Here is a 24,233-nt window from a genome sequence, read left to right on the forward strand (position 1 = left end):
CTGTGATTGCGAATATAAATATTTGCCCACGCTAAGAATCGTATTCTTCATAAGGGTGGTATTCATCCAATCCTCTGCTCAGCATTCGTAACATTAGCAATAATTTTGGACAAAGAAGTTCTTAAGTGGAATCCTGCCCGAACATGATAGAGACTCTATTTGTATGAATTTAAATAGTATAAAATATACTACATAAAAACCTATGTTTATTAGTTTGTTATTTTATAATTTGCATGTGTCTCTCTTCGAATTCCTTAACGATATTCTTTTTTAACGGGAACCTAAAGTATATTTTTAGATTTTTAAAATAAATCAAAATAACAAAAATGAAATTTATTTTGTAACAATTTTACAAAAATTACATACAAATTCAACAATACCAAACATTTTTCTTTTATCACAAAATAACGTTACTACAATGAATAAAGAATCGAATATTTACAACTTACATAACAGATTTGTAACTTAAATTTAACTTAATTTAGTTTATTTACAGTACACGATGTTAAAACTATAAGCCTACATCCAGATTCTGGACGTTACAATGTTAATTTAACAACATTTAAAAGCACTTCTATATAAATAAATGCGATAACAAAATGTAAAAATAAATATCAGAAATTTCTTGTAAACAAAATTAAATTATTAAAAAACATTTTGAAAGATTTAAATTTAACGCCATATTTTGAACAAAAAAAAACCTTGCAGATAATAAACATAAAGTAATGAGAATCAATATCATCATGAAATATTATATAATGTCAGGCCACTAAAATTTGTTTTTACGTAGCGTCATCTTCAGAGATCTTATCCATTTTAGCATCAGCGATTTGTGGTGGTGGCTGCAATAAAGTAGGTACAGTGGCTTCATCATCATCAATATTGGCACCAGCTTCATATAATGGTTCGGTTTTTAAGACTCTCATCAGTTTTGGCTTGGCACGTCGCCTTTTGCTATTTTTGTCAAAATTATTTCGAGCTTCACGGGTTTTCTGAGGGGGAGGCGGTTTTAACAGGGGATAAGGTTCTGCAGTGTGTGATTTAGGGTATCTCCTTGGATACGTTCGTTGATCTGGTAAAGAATTTGGATGCCTATGTCTTTCTCCTATTCTGTGACGTGTAATGAAGCCATTTTTGGGTCTTTTCTTGTAATTATTCAGTAAGGCCTCGTCGTCTTGCGCTGTTACATCTGATCCAGTTACTTCTCTCTCATTTGTAATTTCATCCAACTGTTCCATGACTGCACCAATGGGATGATTATTGGATGCATCCGCTATAGGTATAATACTTTCACTTTCTTCTTCTTCTTGACTACGAGAATATTTAACTCCCTGGTAGGGGCGCCCAGGACTATAGAAATCTAAATAAGGATTAGAAAAAGCACTCAATTCATCATTTATAGAAGCATAACCGCCATTATTGTCGTTTTTCAATAACAGCTGCTGCAATTGTGATAAGTCTAATTTCAAAGGTACCGTCTTAGTAAATTGATTTCCCAAAGATAGTAAATGTGAATCATCGACTGCTGGTTTTCCCTTCAACATATCTGCTACTAGTTTTAAATCCACGTTGAATGGATTTGCAACTTTAAATCCATTTATATTTGATATCAATCCACTAGCTTGAGGATCGATATCTGGTCTATTGAGATTGAGTGCGGCTTGTTTATTTAAAAGTTTATTTAGAATTGAAACATCTAGTTGATGGCTTCCAACATTTTGATTAATTCTACTAGGTAAGGAAGTCGGTATTACTGTATCAAAGTTATTATTGTTATGTAACCGTAAAGAATCTCCTTCGGATAAACCTGAAGTAAAACGATATGGTACGTCATTTAATTTAAGAATATTAGCAATATCGTTGGGCATAACATTTTGAGGTCGTTGTAGTCCTTGCTGTTGGATATTAGCTGAAGATTGGATGCTACTTGGTGATGAAGCATACGTAGGAGTTGATCCAGATCCCTCAAAGTATCGTTTGTCTTGAAGATTACCTTGGTTGTAAATTGACTCTTGAATTTGCGGCTGTTTAGCATATATTTGTATATTTGAGTCAAGTTGTTTGCTCTCACTATTTAATACATCTTCTGGTCTAGATTTAATGTTAAATCCGTAAATAGAGTTTTTGTCTTTATAGTAAGCATCCGTGACCGATCGATAGTATTGTTTCAAATTTTCTTCTAGCTGACTTTTCCCGAAATTTGCTATGTTATATCTGTTGTTATTATCTTGCCCTCCAATTCCTCTTATGGATGGTTCTGAATTTCCGACTACATTTGAAACATCTATGGGCACAATATTTTTCAAAGCCTTATCATGGTCAAATGGTAATTTGGGTTTAGTATCAACAGTGTTTTCTTTTGAATTTAAGTAGTAATAAGGAGGTGCTGTTATTAAATCTGTTTGTAAATTGTTGTATGGATAGTTATTAGAGTTAATATTTTCATTGTATCTATTTCTTTGTTTATCATTATTACCATAGTTTGGTCCAGGAGTAGGACTTGGTAAATTATAATTGGAAGGGTAATTTCCATAAATTTGTTGTTGTTGCTGCTGCTGTTGTTGTTGATGTTGCCTTTCTTGTGCTTTAGCAGCTGCTCTTGCAAAATCTTGAGCATCAATTATATCAGCGCTTGACTTTGAATTTTGTTCGTAAGCCTGTTGTCGGCTAGTATCCATATGGAAATTCATTTGACTCACCGCTGTACCCGGTGAACTTTGTAAGGCCATTTGCTGATTTGGAAATTGATATCTACTAAAACTTCCTTGTGGATAATTTTCGGTACTCACTAAAGATTTTTTGTTTTGGAGTTTCCATCCGTAATCTCCATGTGAATAATAATTATTTTGACCGTTGTCATCATAACTTCTGGTTCTTCCTTTAGCGTTTTCTTGTTGAAATTCAGGTTGAGCATAATTTAAATATAGGGTATTAGCTGCCGGTACGTTACCTATTCGCTGATTATCACTGCCTATATTATCTTGTTGTTCAGCTGATCTTAAATTATTATTATTGTTGTTATTATCGCTCGGATAATTTGGATACTGAGTATATGATAATTCCTGAATAGATTTTGACACGCTGTTTGGTCGTTGATTTTGCCAAGGGTCGTGACCTTGATCGGAGTAAGGAGATGAAGATGGATTTGGAGTAGAAGATGGATAATCATTTTGGTATTGTTGCATGTTGACTGGATATCTCACTCCATGAGCAGAGTTATCATAATGATCTATCAGCATCTTTTTCTGATGAAATTCATTTTCGTAATTGATAGCGTTGCTTCCAATTGTTGAGCTCACTCGGTTACTGTAATCTGGTGATACATCTTGAATGTTCGATAATGGTGATGATACGTAATGCTGCAAATTTGGTGGACTAGAAATATAAATTGGTGAAGAACTAGAAACGTATGAGCTTGACTGTGTACCCACAAATTGATTATTCGGTAGTGGTGTTGAAAGATGAGGTGTCACAGAAGCTGGAGTGCTTTGAACACCATCAAAATTAAAAATACCATTGCCACCATACTGATATGAATTAGGATTTGTCAGATAATTCTGACCGACAGAGGCTTTGGGTTCAAGTTGTGGTATTTGATTTGACTGATGGTTGTCGTCATAATTAGGGGATATTGTTGAATATTGATATTGTGGTTGTGGAGTGGCTGTGTAGCTTAAATGTGGGGCCTGAGTGGATGCTTGTTGTTGATAGAATTGATTCTCCGCTCTCATTTGTTGCAAGAACTCTTCGGGTGGCAAAGAGTATTGCATTGCTGCATACTGGTTACTAGCTCCAGTTCCGGTGTCTTGTGATTCAGCAGTGTTAGTCTCTTGAAGATCATCTTGTTGGTTTTGATGATCAAAAGGGTTTTTTATACGATAAACTTTTCTGGTCCTGGTCCGATCTGCTCTATTGAACTCTTCATTTTTCTCAGGGTCTGTCATGTGGTATTGAACGCTAACAGAGCTGATGGATTGGCTGTTAGGGTCCCTCTGAATGATGTTGGTGCTGTAGCTCGTAATGGTCTCGATCTGGCCGTCATTGGACGCCATCTGTTGGAGACGCAGTAAGTCTCGCTCGCCGAACCCATCTTGACAACGGTAATTGCTGATGAATTGTATGACTACTAGTAACCGTATCTGGAACAAGAGAAACGTCATTAAATTTGTGAATACTATTTATTTGAAACAGTATGTGTGTAATTATTAATTTTAGACAAGGTAATTTTTGTAACCTTTTTAGGATGTATGTATTCAAAAACCAGTTTTATCATATCTATTGAAAATAATTACAAGAGGATTTTCTTCATTATTAATGTATGATTAATGTTTACAAATTCGATTGAAATCACTTATAGGATTTATAAACTGTAGCTTTATTTTTATTGTTGTTTAATATTATTAATGTTGTTACCTCATTAAAAACATTGTAAAGGTTGTGGATAATTAGTTTATTTATCTTGTATTGCACAGTGAATACATACCAAAAACATAGAATAAAAAATTAATCAAAGCTTAGTTGAGCCAAGACACTACATTTTAATTCAATTTGAGATTTCATAAATCTATCTAGATGTGCACTTTTGAGAAACTACAATGAAAAGAAAGCAGACTGGAGCCTAGTTACAAAGTAACTAACAATAGCCATTTCCCAACAAAATCTTGTTTAGACTTCATAGGGTGTCTATTTACTCAAGGTTTCCATTAATTGGTTATAATTACAATAAACCAAATGGTTTTCTAACTTTTACTTTCAGGATAAAATAAGTTTATGTTAGCATTTAAGCGAGCAATTAGTATTATGTACCTACATTCCGAGATAAACAAAAAACACGTTTTCCCAGTTATTTTTGCTAGGAACAGAGTTTCTCTTTCAATCAATGCATGAATGCTTCTGGCTAATTTCTAGATAGGAGTACAGCCAACAGCAAATCTACCTTCCCCATATATTATATAAATTATTCCCTTCGTACAGTGACTCATACATAACGAAAATACATTCTTCTTAGTTTCATATAAATACGCGACCAGGACCGACGTCATTTTCAAACAGATTCATTTTTACACTATTTTGTTACATCACTGTGACACTGAATAATATCACATCCCTGTGGAAGAAATATTATTCAGTGTCACAACAATCCTTCTATATGAGTCACAAGATGTAACTGTTTACAACCTCTGACTCATATAGAAGGAATACTTAATAACAACACACTCAACAGCAAGTCATAGATATATCAGCATGACATAAAAAAAAACTACTTAAATATTATCAAAAAAAAACAATATAAATGGCATAGATACACGCGTGTTATTATATTATTACTTCTTCAAATGGCATCAGTAAACGATCAGTTTTCTTTTGTTTTATGTTGATTGAATGATTTATTTTACACTCGGCATATATCACTCTAATAAAACAACATTCTTGCGTTGGTTAACGACTAGGATATTTCTCTATGCTAAGTAACTTACTTTAGTTAGTACAACAGCTGCCTACTTAAAATTTATGTGATAGTATACGATACGGTGGTGGTCCAGCGATTAAGGCCGAAACCGTAAAGTCTCAGGTTCGAATCCAACTAATGAAACATGAGTTTGTATACCAATCCGACTCATGTATGTATTAATTGTAATAGACCACTAATACTTGCGTCCAGTGAATAAAAACATCGTAAAGAAATCTGCAAGTAGCCTTCACTCTTAATTAATCAGCTAGTGTGCGTGTAACAGAGAAACCACTCCATTAATACTGCACAGGAATTGTTTTTGTAACATATCACATAATGGCCGGGGAGGCACGTGGAGCACGGCGACTATAACATAATATGATTACGACCAAATGTCTATGTAACGAAAGGTATAATAAACTTTAAAATATGTCAATAAAGATCTATTAATACATTTTCCTGGTTAACTTAAATCGACTAAAGTTCCAAATTGTTAATTTTTATTATTGAGTATTAATACGATATCTTATTCTACAAAAAACCATGATTGATTTTTAATTCCAATAAGTTGTTTATGCATTTTTATTTATTTAAACTCTGAAAAAAAATTCTAATAATATAACGAATGTTGTATTCAGTTCTTTGCACTAAATAAAGATTTTTTCCTTCCCTCTTTTCTTTTAAAAAAGTTTCCAGAGCAAAAATGCTCTCAAAATATACATATTCACTTCAATCCCCTGTTATTTAACTAGAATTATTTCAACAAATGAATGGATCCACCATTTAACAGAGACAGGACTTCGTGAGTCACAATAGAAAGCTCACAGGTTAAGCTTTCAATAGCTTACATAGCAAATGCTCGGGTCAAAGGCGAGCTTTGCCAGTTGCGCGCCATTTGAGACAGGCGTGTGGCTAATATCGTTAAATACCCATATATTACAGGAAAGTTGTTGACGTCCCTCAAGTTTAACGTAATTTTACTTTCCTTTAATAAAAATGTTGCTTGGGCTTCCTCCGGTGGTCGAAGTTGTAGAAAAGTTATGTTTTAAAGTCCTAATATGTAAACAAGCTTTATATCTAGTACTTATTGTTGAGTTTTGTTGTAAATAAATCAAAGATTCGTTCAAACCTATAAATTCCACAAATTACATCCTAAATTAAAATATTTATGAACCCTTCGAACCTGGATATAGTAAAAACAATTGTACAATAATAGGTAGCAATCCCATCGGGCCGTATGGGAACTGAGGGATCAACCAGGATAGTCATTTCTTAAAAAGCATATTTATATTGCTGTAAAATTATAAAAAAACATAGTAAGTAATATACATAATATTGTTTATACAAGACTTGTAAAAAAAGAACTTTAAGTAAACCAGTTATTGGTTTAATTTACAAAACTGTAAACGCTTCTTAAGTTTAAAGTTTATAATTTAACTTTATAATGAATAGTTTAAGACCTACTTAACATCAATTTAGTAATATCCATTTTAATTAGTGAAAGGAGTTCACTGAGAGATAGAGACGATATACCTTTTAGTCAATAAATTGGAAAATCTTTTGAAAATTCGAAGTTATGATTGGTTATAATTATTTTATATAGCTGTCAGATTTCACTGCTCCTTATTGATGGATAGTGACAGATAGCTACTCGTACTACATCGCCTATGAAAACGAACAAAAGAGCTGGACTAAAAAAATCTACAGTTTTTAAACTGGAGATTCTTCTTCTCCGGTTTATAGCTCTTTTCTTTAATTGGCTTTTATTATCTGTGCGTGAAAGGAAGTGACTGACATACTCATGTTTTTATGAGGAAGAAAGAGAAATAATATAAACCGTAAAAAACTCATCAAAAGTCAACACGTCGGAACAGTACATAAGCTTCGTTACTATTATTATCCATATGATCCACAAAGTATCAAATCAACAGTCATTAATTGAAACAAAATGTTAATCGCACATCGGAGTCAAAGGTCGTCGCGACACGAGAGTGAGGACGTATCGGTTTCTCTGCCCTTTACTGGGAGCTTTTCACCCGCAGCGAAAGCTCTTCCTACTATGTAGCTTTTAGCTAACTTGCTACTACCTGTTCTGTACCTATGACCGTGGGAAGACGTTGAAAGGGAAACTGAATTGAATGGCTTATCAGATGGACGTCAAAGGTTTTTGCTTGTCATTGAATGTCAGGATTTTTTGAGTCTAAATGGAGGACATTCGATTATTTATCTGGAATGTTACTCGTGCATAAAAAAAATTACAAATAACAATGAAAATAAATCATGCATAACGAAAAAATTTAATAAACAACTATAATTTTAAATAAGTATATTTTAAGTACCCTCCGACACGCTAAGAATCGTATCGAAAAGACCATATAATAATTAGCAACCGATCAATAAACAATATAAGGATCTTGTAGCTGAGTGATAGACAACGCACAGTCGAAACGAATGAGCGTAATTTAGTAAGAAATTTGGTACCTATACCTTCTTAATATGTTTCTTGGGGAGTGTAGAGGAGTACGTAGAAGGGATTTCTGTAAATCACCACGTTAACTAAAAAATACGACATTTTTAAGCGCGTACGAAATTATGGGCAAAAGTTAACTAGTGTATATTATACAGAAAATAAATTGAATGAAAAGTATAACATTTTGAAATGCAAAACAAAATTACAATACAATACAATACTCTTTATTGCACCAAAAGCGAAATTACCTCATTGATCAAATTAAGTACCGAATAAGGTTAGTAAGGAATAAACGTGATTCATGATCACGCCGCTTATTATTGCGTCATTATTATTGCGTCAAATTGCTCTTTCTCTATAATATGACTATATTTTGACTGCTTCTGCGCCATAGAGCATCGGAATCCAGGGTTCGCGTTCCTACTTTTTCTTCACTTCGTGCAGTCTTCAACATCGCGACATTTAGTAATTAGCATTCATCGTGCCAGTCCTTCTTAGTTCATCCTTAAATTTGACAATTATTTGCAATACTTATTCATTCGCCGAATACATATTTGTTACGTACCTTATACAAACATCAAGGCATCATTAATATTATTATTATTAATTGAACTAGCCTCCTCACAAAGATCATTAATAACCATTTAGCTATAAGTAGTTAAGTTAGCTTAAGTCTTGATCTTTGTAAAGAGGAAAATAAACGATTATTTATTTAAAAAAAAATTAATAAATCGCCTCATTGGTTAGAAAGTACTTCTGATTCTCGAGAATGTTTTTGCTAACACTAGTGTCAAATTTTATTCATATCTCCCAAAAGCATCTGACATACTAAAAGAACTACTAAAAGAATAGAATGTAACAATCTATCAATGGTTAAAAGTTGTGTCATTAAATTATTGGAAAATAAAAGACTATCTATCGCTGTCAATCACAAGATTGTCATTACCGGATTTTTCGTGGAAATGTCACTATTGTTTAATTTATTTAACTGTGTTTCTGGTTAAGGGCCCAATTAATCCTATTGAATAATATTATACAACTTAGATTTATAGTCGGTTAAAGTAGGCTACGTTAGGGACACTCACGTAACTACAATAAATCCGTAGAGAAAGCGAACCATACGACATTTCGTGGGATCTTTATTTCTCTGTCAGCTGTTTAATATTTTATGTATTTCGTAATATAAGAATGACGTTAGATCATCTTTAGATATGGCACCTACTAACTTTTGTAGGTATTATTGTGATTCCAAAATAATTAAACGTGCTCAGTTAATTACTACTTAGACTATTAAAAAGAACGCTTCTAGATCGGAGAGAGGAAAGAGGAAGATAGAAGTAATGAGAATACTTCCGATATATTCCCATATCAGATATGCTTATAGTTTTTAAGATTTATATATTGTGAAGTAATTAATTGGAAAATATATGTACATTCAAAAATATTTGTTTGATTACTTTACTAATGTCTTTTTTAAGAAGCTTTTTTAGCGAAAAATATGCGAATGACACTCTGTGATTTTGATGAATCATGTGGACGCATATTGTAAAGATTTAATTGTAAATATGTATGTATTGAAAAAATTTTTACGATTTTCATAAATTCATTAAAATATATTTAATGAAATCTAAACATTTGAACTAAAAACGAAATGGTAAATATGCATGCAAACATCCTACTTAATTCTATTTATAGAGAATTATGGTAACGATACAAATATTCTATGATTTTATAAACATTATATTTTGCAAGCGCCTCAGTCTACTCATATATAAAAAAATGCAGTAGACAGCTCGTCGCCTTTTTACAAGTCTACACAAATCATTACACATGAAAAAGGGAACAAATAACAGACTTGAAACGGTTTGAAGATTATTTACAACAATATTTTTAATACACATATTCTATTACTAATGCGTTTTCTGTTTATTTTTTTTTTTGCGTCGGATATTGTCGACTTCTAATATAAGACAAGATATATATATTGTCTCATCTTAGATTATACATCTGTATAGGCTAGTTTTTTTAGTTGTTAATATAAATTTATTAGATCTTTGTGAAATCCAAACTACATTTTCCAAGTTGGTACAAAGGACGGACTTGTTGCTAGAACATACCCATACCATTTACGAAACAAATAAATATTTTCCAGAGAGGGTTGACGTCAGGCAGTTGTAAATCATAGCCGAATTTTTCGGCGGACCCGAGGGCTTCACAACTCCGAACGCACTGTTCACATATGAGCCGATTTGGATAATGAAACCGAGTTGGTTTTCAAAAAAATTCAAGTCAAAAATTAATAAAAATTTTCAAGCTTTTATATAACTTTCATTGTAACTGTTTATTGGAATCTTTAACTCAACTTTTCAACCGATAAAACTAAAACCGATTTTATATACATTCATATTTAGTTTTCATGGCAAAACATGGAAAAAAATATTCTATATAGAAAACAGAATAACATATATATTACTAGATTTTTATTAGTGTCAATGAACTAAAGAACAGATCATTTCAAAATCAAGGTTTCATTTTGCGGCGTTATTTTGTTTCTACATTGAAATTAATGTATTCATTTTGTGGCCCAAAAATGTTGAATATCATTTAATTTACAACAGTTATGTAAATAGAAATTAGACCATTCTTGCTTGGAATAAAAAAATCGCTCTTCTACCTACTTTTACATAATCATTATTTATTAAGATTTCCACATGATGGGTTCTATGCGAAATTTATTGTTGGTCTTTAAAAAAATCAATTCATTTAAAATAACTAAATTATTATAATTAGTAGTGAGGGGTTAAATGTAAAAAAAAATAGATAATTATTCTACCTATCTAGAGTTACTTTTGCAGAGCCTTTGCAAGATTACGAACAATGTATTAATATATTAAATAATGAACTTTTATTTACTAGCTAAGTAAGTATGTAACGTAAAGTGTTTTTATTGTTATTAATTCTCAGTATAGTTCCTTTACTACAGAATTTAAAATAATATATTTTTAATTTTGAGCTACGTATAAGTATTAAATATCAAAAGCCGTGCATGTAACATAGTTGTTGCTACCCGCGTCACCGCTTGCGGCGTGTATCATTGATAGATAAAATCATTGATTTGCATCACTAAAGACACACTCCTATCCTATGTCATTCTCCAGCTCTGCAACCATCTTAACACCAAAAATCACATTTATCCAATACTCGGTTTTGACGTGACGCAGAAACAAAAAAAACAAACACCGCTTATTTATAATATTACCTAGCACGCATTGTACCATGAACCATGAGGATAATATACAAAACTCATTACTAAAATGTATAATATTCGATATGGTTATAGGGCATGATTATAATGTATTTTATGCTTGATCACGTAGTAAAGTTATATCATATTAAAATTATACGGCAAATGCAATTTTCCCAGTTGCATATAAACAAGCCGCAGTGTCCACGAAACAATTTCAACCAATCATTTCTAGTTACATCTTCGCCATTGAATCACTTTAATAGCGCCGGTCAATGATCGGGAAACAACCAGGTTTCCCTTTTGCCAGCTCACGACTTTATAGCTCCTATAACAGCGCTATAACTGTGGTATAAGGGTTATAATAGCAGCGAAGACCAATTATTTCGAATCAATATAGCGAATAATGAGTTTGTGACATAGTATTGATTGATTGGCGTGAAGTAGCCGCATTAATGCGTAGAATGATAGATTACATTGTTATTTATTTGTTATACGGCAATAATTTGTCTTCCAGCCAGCATGGAAGAGAATGAAAAACATTAGAATGTGCCAGCTGTTCGCCATATGATCTTTGTTCCTTTGAAGTTGTAGAGGAACTTGATAACAAAGCGTCTCTCTAATTCTTTTGGTATTTTTGAAGGAACTTCAGTGGGAGATAATTGTCTCAGAAGTTGCTTCTTATTACTGAGTACAAATTATCCCATGCCTATAAAGTTGCCAGGGTATAGACCTTGGCAGCTTTATCGGCATGGGCAACTTCATAAAGATTGGCAATTTGGTGTAGTCATTCTTTAAACTATTAATTTGCACAGAAATTCAGTAAACCACCAATATTATATTTAATTTTATTTATTTAGGAACAACAAACAGTTACATAATATATAAGTAATAATTATGCAAGCCACTACGTTATCCGCAGGTTAAAACAGAAAGCTAAAAAAAAAGGTTTGCCACAAGAGTTTTATAACAAATCATACAGTATAAAACATAATTACGCCGTTACGTATGGCGACCACCTCCTCTGTCCGCAATACCACAAGGGCGAACGAATATGCTCAAACATGCACCTCTGACTAGAGCGCTGAGGGTCCTAAATGAAGTTGCAATTCAAATCAACTTATTTGGTTGTCCTTTGACAGAGTTCACAAGAGCTACATTGTATATATTGTGCTATGGTAGAAACCAGGTGTAATTTTAGATCTTAACTATTGCATTGAGAGCACCTGTAATGATAGTATAAGATATAATGTATGAAATAAATAAATAAAGAAATTGTAAATTATATAGAGTCTGCTAATTAATAAATAAATATATTAGGACAAATGACACAGTTTGAACTAGCCCCAAAGTAAGTTCGAGACTTGTGTTATGGGATACTAACTCAACGATACTATATTTTATAACAAATACATATATAGATAAACATCCAAGACCTGACCTCCAATCAGAAAAAGATCATCACCCGACCGGGGATCTTCCCGGGTTCGATCCGATTCTCTAGGTTCAGAGGCAAGCACTTTACCACTGAGCCACCGAGGTCGTCAAATGTCAATGTCACTGTAAATCAATGGTCGCCCGTATCAATAGACTGACTACTAAGGGTGCTGAAGACCATGCAAAGTGGAGAAGATAAGGAAAAATAGCGGATCCTGGACTCCAATGAATTTGCGGTTTGGGAAGTAACCGGGAAACCCCTGAGATGAGAAAGAGAGACAGTCTGAATTTTTCTCAGATGTCGGATCCGATGAAACAGACGTGGACAAATGACCTCAAACATAAAGTCATTCAGAATGTCTATATTCTGAATAAGCAAAAATAGTTAATTGCTAATTAGAATACTGGCACGAAGCGCAAAAAATAACAGACCATATTTTATTAGTCTATTCAAGCCACGGACAAATTGGATTTTAATACATATGTATAACTAGATGTTGCCCGGGGCTTCGCTCCCATGGGAATTTTGAGATAAAATATAGCCTACAGCAATCTTGGATAGAGTACCTTTTTAATGGTGAAGGAATTTTTAAAATCGGTTTGGTAGTTTCGAAGATTACCCTCCTCAAATATACAAACTCACAAACGCACAAACGCTTACCTCTTTATAATAATAGTATAAAAAGATGTAGATTCCGAAACATTATTCAAATTATGTATCAGTAGTAGAATGACAAACACTTTACCCGTCCATCGATATTAAACTAAATTTCTTATCCTAGCGATACATTGAAATAAGCAGTAAATCTTCAATTCTCTCTCTCTCTCTCTCTCTCTCTCTCTCTCTCTTATCTGATCGTTTTCCCGGTTTCTTCCGTAGACATCGAACGTCGGAACCCAGGATCCGGTTTACTATTTCTTCGTCTCCACTTCGCACAGTCATCGGCATTCCAAGTTGTCAGACCATTGGCATAATATCATCGAGACATCAAGCCAACCTTTTTTGATTATTGCCCCTTCTACCAGGGCCCGACGGGATATCCAGATATTTGTTCCCTACGTAAATTTACCTGTATGTGTTGCACCATACAATTTGAGGTTAATTTTAATTTTTTTTAAATATCCCTTAGTCGCCTAGTACGACATCTACAGTAGTAGTCCTGTTCTAGGGCGGTACCACACGCCTGTAATCGTAGATACTTATTCACATCAAAAATTTATAGACATATCGCACAATTCATCATTTTCAGCCACCGCTATACAGCAAAAGTGGAATTTATTGAAATATAATTTGATTAATTCATGAGGCATCTTGATAGGCGTATCTGATGTTCATATATCATTGGATGTGGTATAATGTCAGTTTGAAGCAGCATTCTTCATAATAAAGTATTAAGAGTTATTTATTTCAACGAATTCTTAATATCTGGTTTCTTAAATATAAACATTTAAAGGGTAATTTATTTTTCACTGCATGCGGACGGAATACTATTAAACCTCTAAAAGAAATTTACAGTAAAGATAAATAAATATAATAACAATATGTTAAAATGAAATAAAATAATATTAGTTGTGAATTCGTGATGCATAATTTCCTACTATTTCATTATTACAGACGCCATCATATGACTGCGTTCAATCACCCAACAAAAGTCAATCACAGAATACGTTACGTTTTCACTCTTAGTTAATTGGCCAGTAAACTCATAAATTAGTTATTAGTGTACTGGAGATAAAGCGCGCTCCTTCACGAAACGTCTTTAGGCGGGCCGTTCACCTAGTGATACTTACCATTTGCAGGTTGTTATGGTGTCATTAAAAAAAAACTAATTTTACTAAAATATTGAGATAGTCTCTTACATTAATTTTCTTGATAATATGTGCGGCTGTGACGTCCAAAAGCTTGGAGTCAGCGTAAAAAATATACATTAACATTTTGAAGACTTAGCTGTAATTTTATGGTCGTACTCCCACTTTGAGGATGATATTGTTGCCTATCAGTATCAAAATCCTTAATCGCCTCGTACAATATCCTCGATTGAATAAGGAGTTTTATTTAAGGACTAGAACTACGGCTCGATTGATTTGACAATAACGCCTAGTAGTAAAAAATACCATCCGAACTAATAATACAAATCTGAAAGTGGGTCTAATTTTTAATTAACTTATCACGCTTTATCTCGAAACGAAATTTCGATAACATTGATTCAGTCAATCTTATCGAATTAGTTATATAAAGTTGGTGCTTAGTACGTAGAAAGACATAGACAATTTCATCACGATAAAAACTTCCTCCATATTAATGAACGCGAGTCCGCGGGCAAGATCTTGTTAAACATTATTGTAGTTCTCTAACACAGTCCATATTCTCCTGTCAAATTTTAAAAGTGTTATTTGTCGTTCTTTCACATCAAAACTAATTTAGAGCTGGAAATTAATGTAGGTTTATTTTTGCAACAACTTATTTACATTCTTACCCTTCCAACATATTATAAACCAAAGTCCTCTGCCGCGTCTGTCTGTCTGTTTGTCTGTTTGTCTGTTCGTGTAAACTCACTACTGCACGGATTGTCGTGCTGTTTTATAGATTCTATGATTCTTGAGGCAGGTTTAGGGATATAATTATTATGTTTTATCTAGTTTTATCCGCTAGGTAACAAAAATTATTATTAGATTTTTCAGGAAGTCGGTTTTGTGACACAGAATTTAATTTTTACAAACATAACTTCTACTTTCCCTGCATCCGGTCATTGTAAACATAGATATATCTACTTTGTATATAGGTGTATATAATATAACAAAGCATTCCCTTTCGTTAGTGTAAAGATTTTATCGTATGCGTTAAAGATAACTTTTGCGATGCACGATAGTTAAATAATACGTATACTTTGTTGTTTTATTGTTAATTGCAGTAATTATAAACAATTAGTGGGATTTATGAAGAAACAACAAAAAGCGATTTAACTTTTATGAAGATAATTTGTTGGCTATAACTTAATAACTATAAATGATTTTAGTTGATATTAAACGGCTATTATTGCGGTATTATTCTATTTGTGTATATATTTATGACAAGAAAATCTATTTTAAATTAAACACTATCATAATTATCATAGTAATTTAATGTCTCTAAAATATATTGAGACTTAAATTTTATTTTTATTTTATTTAATAAGGTACAATCACAGATAATAGAACTTAACATACTAATTAACATGAATCTGTATATCTTATTAATTCTGATATCCAATGGAGACTGTACACATATAAACAAATATAAACAAAATAAAAATATGTGAGGTCTGACCCGCTCTATCAGTATTGTTTATCTCGCTTCCAAACACTGTTTCAACTTTTATATACCAAAATTTGTTGATACCGAATATTCTCTCTCTTCTCCATCCACATTTCATCCTCCAGGTACACATTTACAAAAAAAACTCTTTTGACGTATATTTTTTATTTATATTATTATTATTATAATGTAGATATAAAAGTACATGTTTCGTGTGCATGTAGTATTTATATATTTTTGTCTTATTGTATAGGTTTTTTTTACTGTCCTTTCAGAATTCAGTTGACTGGAACAGATCCTTTCTAAATCAGTCCACTATCGTACTTTCTTTTTATATTTTAAATATCTACATTAAGTTCTCTTGATGACCTAAAGATTGACAAAAAGATTGACAGATTGACAATGTTTGTATCAGTCCACCTATTGTGCTCTTAATCCTTGTATTTCACACAATAATTATCAAATAAATAAATAGATAAAATATATAATATATAAATAGACAAACAAATAAACACTTCATCTGGTCACTCACCGCTTGCTTCACGGTCTTCATCGTGTTACTCGAAATTGGAACCAAAAGGCACACGTTCACATTTCACTCACAAAACCGAAACCGAATTTAGGGTAGTTTTTATATTATTATTACAGAAACTGTCGTGGTGCGTCCTTGCGGTGGTGGAGTGAGGTTCAAGGTTGCTTTGAGTACAGTTTATATATGGGGGTAGCGAAGCGTGGAGCTTCGTATGTACGGGTGTGCAGTGGGTGCAATGTGGACAAGCCATTGAGATGCACACTTGCACAGTGCATGCGGCTCTCAAAGTGTACAGTTGCGCAGTTTTAGATGACCTTAGTCCTTAGAAAGTGAAAGGGTCAGAAGGCGTATTCGTGGTGTTGTCAGCGAATCTGATAACAATAATGCGGGGTGCATTAATTCTACCTTGGGCTGATTTTGATAATGTATTGCCTTAATGCCTTGCTTACTATACTATCAATGTTGTAGTGAAAAAGCTAAACTTATTATTTGAAAACAGATTTAAATGTTACCTAACCTACCTAGGTACTTTCAAACAATATTTTGCATCTTTAAGAACATTCTACTTAATTAAAAATAATATCTTGTACTATAAAGCTAAGGTGCCTGGCTAGTTACAGCACAGTCAGTTACAGTTAATCACAAAAATTATGATATTACCTAACGGATCTTGACCAGATAGTTAAATTGAACTAAATGCTGCAACTTTCTTAGAAAACTCTTAGAAACAGATATAAAAGAGATTTATTTTAATAATATATTGATATAACTGTCTGTTGTAACAGCAATAAGTCTTGAAAATATGGCATTTCGAGATCACATAATATGTATATTTGTTGCATGCAACACTTGTTAATGGTCACAAATTAGGTAAGGTCCAATTTTAGGTAGAAATTGTGTAAGTCATGTGAAATCCGTTTTATTCTGTAATTTTATTGGCTTCGTATTCTCATGAGATTAAGAACCAAAATCCGAAATCTGAGCGTTTTCATTTAATTCTATTCTAAATTTAGATATAAGTAATATATCGCAGGCATTTTTATCTATGACAAACAATATAAATACAATCGGAAAAGTGCAATAACATGCGCGTGAGTATTATAACATTTTATTTGTTTTTTGTTAATTTATTTGTGTCCGCAAAATACATAACAATGTATAGAAAAATTACAATTTATGCATTGCCCTATACTAATAAAAATCAATCGCTTAGATAATAAGATAAGATTTTAACGTTATTTCATTATGCGTCTTTAGTCGAGGAAGTTTTCAATATTTCATGACGTAGAATAAGGTCACAAGTTAGGTTTTACCTAGACAAGTTAAACAACTAAGTAAATACACTAAAAGTTTTGAAACCACTGCCCGTTAGTCGGACACACTCCTAGTCGAGCATTAACATCAAGCCAATGCCTAGCTCAGAAAGTATTCTTTTGATAATGTTTGAGTACCTACTGACCAATAACCAAAGATATTGCGAATTCCGCGTCATAAAGATGGCACAGTGACAATAAACACTGAGTGTAATTATTAAACGATTATATGATATAGAAGACTTTAAATGTAAGATTTTCAGGGTCTTCATAAAGTTTGATTACATTTTTATTGATATGTTATTAAAACCGGGTGCGTTTAACCGATAATAATAGTTAAAGTAACGTCTTTATAAAGTAACGCGTAAGTATGTAACTGGTAATATAATTTGCTATCTGAAGTTTAAATTAAATTGTATTTTATATTCTTATTGGTATCGTACATTCGACAGCAAGTCAAGCGCCCAGCGCTAGTGTGTGCAATGGTCTTAACTAACAAACCAACAGCATTAACAAATTCTATAAGTATGCCTTAAATATGTCTAAAAGTAAGGTTAAGTATAGGTTTCCATAACAAAAGTACAATAAATATACATCACAAACAATTAAAATAAATCCAATAAAATGTTATGAACCTGTTCACTACAAAGTGCAACATTACCTAAGGCGTTTGCGCATCGTATCTACATCTTCCGCTTCCGGTGCCGCCTTCTAGAGACTAGTTTATGGAGCTTTAAGTCCCGAGGCTTATCTTTAAATGTGAACAAAAGCTTAGCTTTAGGCCTCGAATGTAATTATATGGGGATATATTTATGATTTCGATTGTTTTGTGCATTATATGTGCATTGAAAAGTTTGCAATAGGGTCAATGTAATGCAGAAAATTATGAAATGAAATGATTTATTTACGTGAAACAAGGTAAAATATGTAACAGATAGAACATGTCTCGCCATCATCCATATCATAAATTTTATTACTAATGCCTAATTATAACAATTAAATTTTTCATCTTTTGAGTTTTTCTACTGACATACATGTTTGCCATAAAGCGATAAAAATTCAAACAATGTCGACCATGCATATTAAATATATTAGGACAAATCACACAGATTGAGCTAGCCCCAAAGTAAGTTCGAGACTTGTGTTATGGGATACTAACTCAACGATACTATATTTTATAACATATACATATATAGATAAACATCCAAGGGCCGGGCCAATCAGAAAAAGATCATTTTCCATCATGATCCGACCGGGGATCAAACCCGAAGCTCTCGGTTCAGTGGCAAGAACTTTACCACTGCGCCACCGAGTTCGTCAATATTATTATTGTTTAAAAACAAAAGTTAAAAATTTTAGAACAAAAATTACTCTTATTCACTATAACTACATCGATGCCTGTATATCTGTCCCAAATTTCTACATTGACCAGCTATTTGTCAAGACAGACAGGCATTCGTATTAGGTATATATATATATATATATATATATATATATATTAGTTAGGGCTTTAGTTTATCACGACGACATGTGTACAACTTTATTAACCTTGCCACCATTAAAACTATAATCTGCCACTTGAACCGCTACCAAATCGATAAAATTTCTCAATTCTATCAAATTTCCAAAGATGAAGTATGTAAATTAATGGATTAATAAAACATTTATTTTTAGATATTAACTTCGCAACTATGTAACATAAATATAATTTATTGAATGTTTATATGAGAAGCTTGGTGACATAGCAACGGTTAAGCAACTTTCGCAATGGGATGGGTGACCAGAAAATTAATGTATATTAAGTGTGGAAGTAAAACTTAATTTTCTGCTTACCATTAATACATTAAAGGCCTGAGAGAAAGATTTTTTTATGGTAAGTCCTTCAAGCATGACACTGTTTAAACGTATTTTTTTCGGCATTTCTTCTCAGCAGTGGTCGTTCCGAAATGCTAGTAGTGTATAGCTTAAATATTATTTAATTAAGGCATGAGTAAATGTGAATAAATGATTTGATTTTTGATTCAGTCGTAAATTGTATAAAGGAATACTTTAATACTCTAATGAAATTGAATATAGCCTCATCTCCTGTAGTATTTTTTAGGCGGCAGTGGACAAGCATTCTCTTAAAACTCGAACATAAACACTGAAGTACTCACACAAACTCATTAAGTCAACTAGCTAAGTGCAGGCCCATCTACACGGAACAGTAACCTGCAAACTGCAGGAACAGCACGTTGACGTATGCCGTTGTATGGAGTATCCTGCAAGTTACGCAACTGATCAGTCAAGTCACTAATTTCCTCCGCGTTTCCCTTCTTACCGTCACGCTACACACGGCTTCCTAGGATGGTTAACAAACATTATGTTCAAGCTTACTTAATATAGTGAGTGGCTTTTGAATAAATGAACTTATTAGTAATTTAAAAAAAACTATAAGCTTCTTCTGCATAGCATATTAAGTATAATATATAATATTGTGCAGAATATATCTTACTTTTGACGTATCTGTATCACTATTTTCTAAAAAAAAATATTATCTATCTATCTAGAGTTCAGATCTCATCCTTGAATATGATAATATATGACTAATGTAACAGCTGTTGCTATATTCATACTCTTAATATAAAAATATAGTACTGAAAGAAAAAAAGATTAAATAAGGAGGTACTACACATTTTAAATTTTGAGACTTCTGTGTGTTACTTGCAAATAACAGATCTTTTTATCGTTCTGTAGTACTATTAACAAGACAATGCGCTGAAAAGTTGTAGAACATTTGTATATTTATTTTTCAAATGATAACGAGAGTGTTTTTTTTAATATTAGGCTCATTTATAGCATTAATTATTTAATTAATTACGATTAGCATTATTTAATAAGCATTAATCAATTAGGATTGATTATACCAGTTCGTCCTCATTTTTACAGTAGCTTACCATACCAAGTAAACACTTCCAACAAGCGTGCTACACATTCTTACCGGTCGTGTGTACGCATCTAATGATAACTCACCGGTCGTGCTCAGTTTTTCCTGATTCCACATAACCGGCGGGTCCAATGCGGAACCGATAGTGAAACACCCGATTGGCCGCTCCCAGACTATCTTAATTATTCGCACTTGTCATCCAGATAGCGCTGATATAGTAAATACGAGGCGTGTGGTTCCGCCCTAGAATACAAGCACGAAGAAAAGCCTAGGCAGCTAATAAATAAATAGCATTTCCAACGAGGGTTGACCAGGCAGCCAGCCGGTTGTAGAATCTCAGCGTAAACTTTAAAATTTCAAAGTTATTTCTTATGCTGATCCTGGTCTTCGTAGCGTCACAGGATCCTGGTCTTTTAAATTCACTGAACCATCTAAAAACTGTTGCTCGAGCTGGAGCAGACTCCCCTAACGCTGATTTTAATCGTTAAAGGCTAAGATTTTCAGTTAAACCAATCTTAAAATAATAAAATATCATAACACGCAAATGATCGCGGTTAAGCTCCATCATTGCAAAGAAAAACGCGTCAACCGGTCATAGTAAAATGACTGGAACATAATTATTACTTTTAAACTAGCAAATTGGCTACTTGCGTTCTATTTCTAAATAAATTAGCTTTTTAAAAATATATAATCAAGATGTGTTCCATTTTGAAATTTTTTGAGTGTAGGTAACTCCTATTATTATAATTATTATTGTCAAGGTCAATTATGCATGCCAATGTCTGATTACGTGTAAGAACGAAGATAGGAAGAAACAATATCAAAGCGGTTCTGGTTCTGATGCACTATGGCGACTAAATCAAAGGGTCTCTCTTGTACTGTTCTTCTTTCATTATGGGCATTTTCTCTATTACTTTAACCGCTATAGGGCATCGGAGCCCAGAGTCCCCCTATACTTAATATAGAACAGTACCTATAGATATGACTATTATAATATATTCCCTATAATCATTATAATCTCTTGAAATTTAAATTGATTCATTGAAGCGGTGGTGGTGGTTAGGACGAATGGTTAAGACGCCCGCCTGTGGAGCGAAAGGTCTCAGGTTCGTATCTGACTCATATATAATTGCTTTCATAGACCACCACTTGCTTCCGGGTGAAGTTAAGTTCACTAGTGTGTATGCAACTACCTGCCATTAGATGGCGGTAAGTGGTCGTAAAAGTCATGTCAGATGCCTTTAGGCGACTTGAATAAAATCTGACACAAGTGTTAGCAATAACACACTCGATTTGGCGATGATTATAATCTCTCATGTGAAATCATAAAAGAAGTTGATGGATATAACTCCTTACTAAGCAGGGTCATTCACAGATATTGTGACAAAAAAAATATTTAACCAGACTTAATAAGCGAAAGTCGTTTGGTTTCGAATCGCCTTTTTATATTCATAGAAGAAAATTGTGCCCTTAAAAGGATCTTACAGTATAATCAAGTAACCGCAATATAGCATAACCACTTATCATTTAACCTCACCTTGATGATTTTCTTTATAAATACAACTTCGCTACTCTGTGGCAATTTTTTTAAAGATCTAGTTTTTTATTCGCGAGACTGTTAGACCAATAATGCCTTATGTGGTTTTAATTTTAAAGTCAATGGCATTTTTACAAGTTTTTATGAAACTTAATTGCAATGAAAGTCGGTATGTGTGAATGACACACTTACATTGACCACAAATGTTATATACATAATTAGTTTGTATGACAATACATTATAATGATATGCATGACCTGACCCACGTGTATCCGGGATTGTCTCCCAATGAGGGATATCCTCAAAGGCCGCATGGACACATTTTTTGTCATATAATTGTAAGGGTAATAAGGATGTGCATCAACTCTTCACCAAAATGCTTATAATAACGTTTAATAGCGTTTAGGGAAATAGTTTTAAAATCAAATAATTTTTAAGGTTTTTTTTTGCAAAAATGTAGTTTTTAACTCAAGCTTTTATTAACGTCATACATGATATCCTCATCCTACATATTATAAAAAAAACAAAGACTTCTGCCGCGTCTGTTTGTCTGTCTGTTCGCGATAAACTCAAAAACTAGTGCACGGATGTTCATGCCGTTTTCACTACATAGTGTGATTCTTGAAGATTTCGTTGTAAAATTTATTATGTTTTTTTACCCGAGCGAAGCTAGGGCGAGCTGCTGGTATAATAATGAATGAACTCCCTTAACACTACTGTTGCCGACGTCTCTGCTAGTTTTGGAAGAAATACATGGAATGTTCTAGCTGCTTCTCCTCTCGCGCAGACTATAATGCCTACTCCACACTGTCGTCGAACAATTTGCCAAACTTTGGCTGATCTGTTTACATTGCTGGTTTTTCATTGCGGTAAATTAAAGCATGCATACTAACTAAGCAATGTTCACGCATTCGCGTCGGCATTTGTCTGAGTTCAATGACACTTGTGGAAAAGACAATAGGGTACTTGCCATCAAGCCAAACCAGAAACTTTTTGCCATTAGTCAAAAAACGAAAAATATATGGAGCTTGTATGACAGTGGGCATAAATGACATCGGATCGGAGGACGACAGAGCGCAACGGAGCAATGAGGCATCAGCCTGCTGATGCGCTACTAGAGAGAAACTAACGCCATCTTGTGCGTGTAGTGAAAACTGTATGGGAAAATCGTAAGCTTAAACGGAACCTCTTGTCCGCGCTTGTGGTCCATATTGGCTCTGCTTTTGGTCAGATACTTTTCTAAGCTCAATATATTAACAATTCTGGCAGATGGCATGTCAGCTCTATCTCTGGTGTGAGCCAGTTTCATTCAAATATGACGCCTCGACGCCCGAGGTCCGCGTAAATAGTAATTAGATTTTTAAGATTCTGCTTTGTTATTGCGAGCAGCTATTTGCCTGACGTGGATCCTCACTGAGAATGCTGTTGTTGCTTCTCAGCTGTTAAACCTATATCCTACAAATATTATAAATGCGAAAGTTTGTGACGATGTGTGTTTATACTCTTTCACGCAAAATCTACTGGACCGATTGTTATGAAATTTGGTACACGGGTAGAATATAACCTGAAATAACACATACGATACTTTTTATCCCGAAATTCCCACAGGAGCGAAGCTCCGGGGCGCAGCTAGTCATATAATATATCAATTCACAGGACGATATGATTCTTATCAAGGAAAATATGGCTTAGCTATATTAGGCTATATTTTGCCATAAAATTGTATTGAAAATGTATTTTCATACTGAGTTTAGATGAATTAATCAATCAGACAAACAAGTTCATACAAGTACTATAAAGTTTTCTATGTTCTACTATTAAGGTTCAGTAGGTCCCATACCTATTCGAGTCCTGCTCTTGCATGAGTATGCATACCAATCTGATTCAGTATACACATAGTTTTCATATTATCATACCTACCTTAAGTCAGCATGTTTTTTCTTGTGTATGTATTGAATATGTACACACAATCAGACAGTCTGATGTTGATGCGAATGCGTGAACATTGCGTATTTTGTTTGAGAGAT

General features: G+C 33.3%; 1 protein-coding gene across 1 annotated transcript; it reads right to left on the reverse strand.

The window, feature by feature from the left end:
• Nucleotides 1–318: 318 nt before the first annotated feature.
• Nucleotides 319–16,595, reverse strand: LOC128674380 (myb-like protein AA). Its single transcript, XM_053752877.2, has 2 exons — nt 16,431–16,595; nt 319–4,139 (listed from the first exon to the last, which is right to left on the reverse strand). The coding sequence occupies exons 1-2, from the start codon at nt 16,449–16,451 to the stop codon at nt 783–785; spliced, it is 3,378 nt and encodes a 1,125-aa protein (XP_053608852.1). The 5' UTR covers nt 16,452–16,595; the 3' UTR covers nt 319–782.
• Nucleotides 16,596–24,233: the final 7,638 nt, after the last annotated feature.

Source organism: Plodia interpunctella, chromosome 12, assembly GCF_027563975.2.
Source record: "Plodia interpunctella isolate USDA-ARS_2022_Savannah chromosome 12, ilPloInte3.2, whole genome shotgun sequence".
Lineage (NCBI taxonomy): Eukaryota > Metazoa > Arthropoda > Insecta > Lepidoptera > Pyralidae > Plodia > Plodia interpunctella.

Excerpts from the sequence above, each read along its gene's own strand:
- LOC128674380 (XM_053752877.2), bottom strand. The coding sequence starts at position 16,451 with ATGAAGACCGTGAAGCAAGCG. Across the intron at positions 4,140-16,430 it reads TGAAGACCGTGAAGCAAGCG|ATACGGTTACTAGTAGTCAT; the intron begins GTGAGTGACCAG and ends CTCTTGTTCCAG.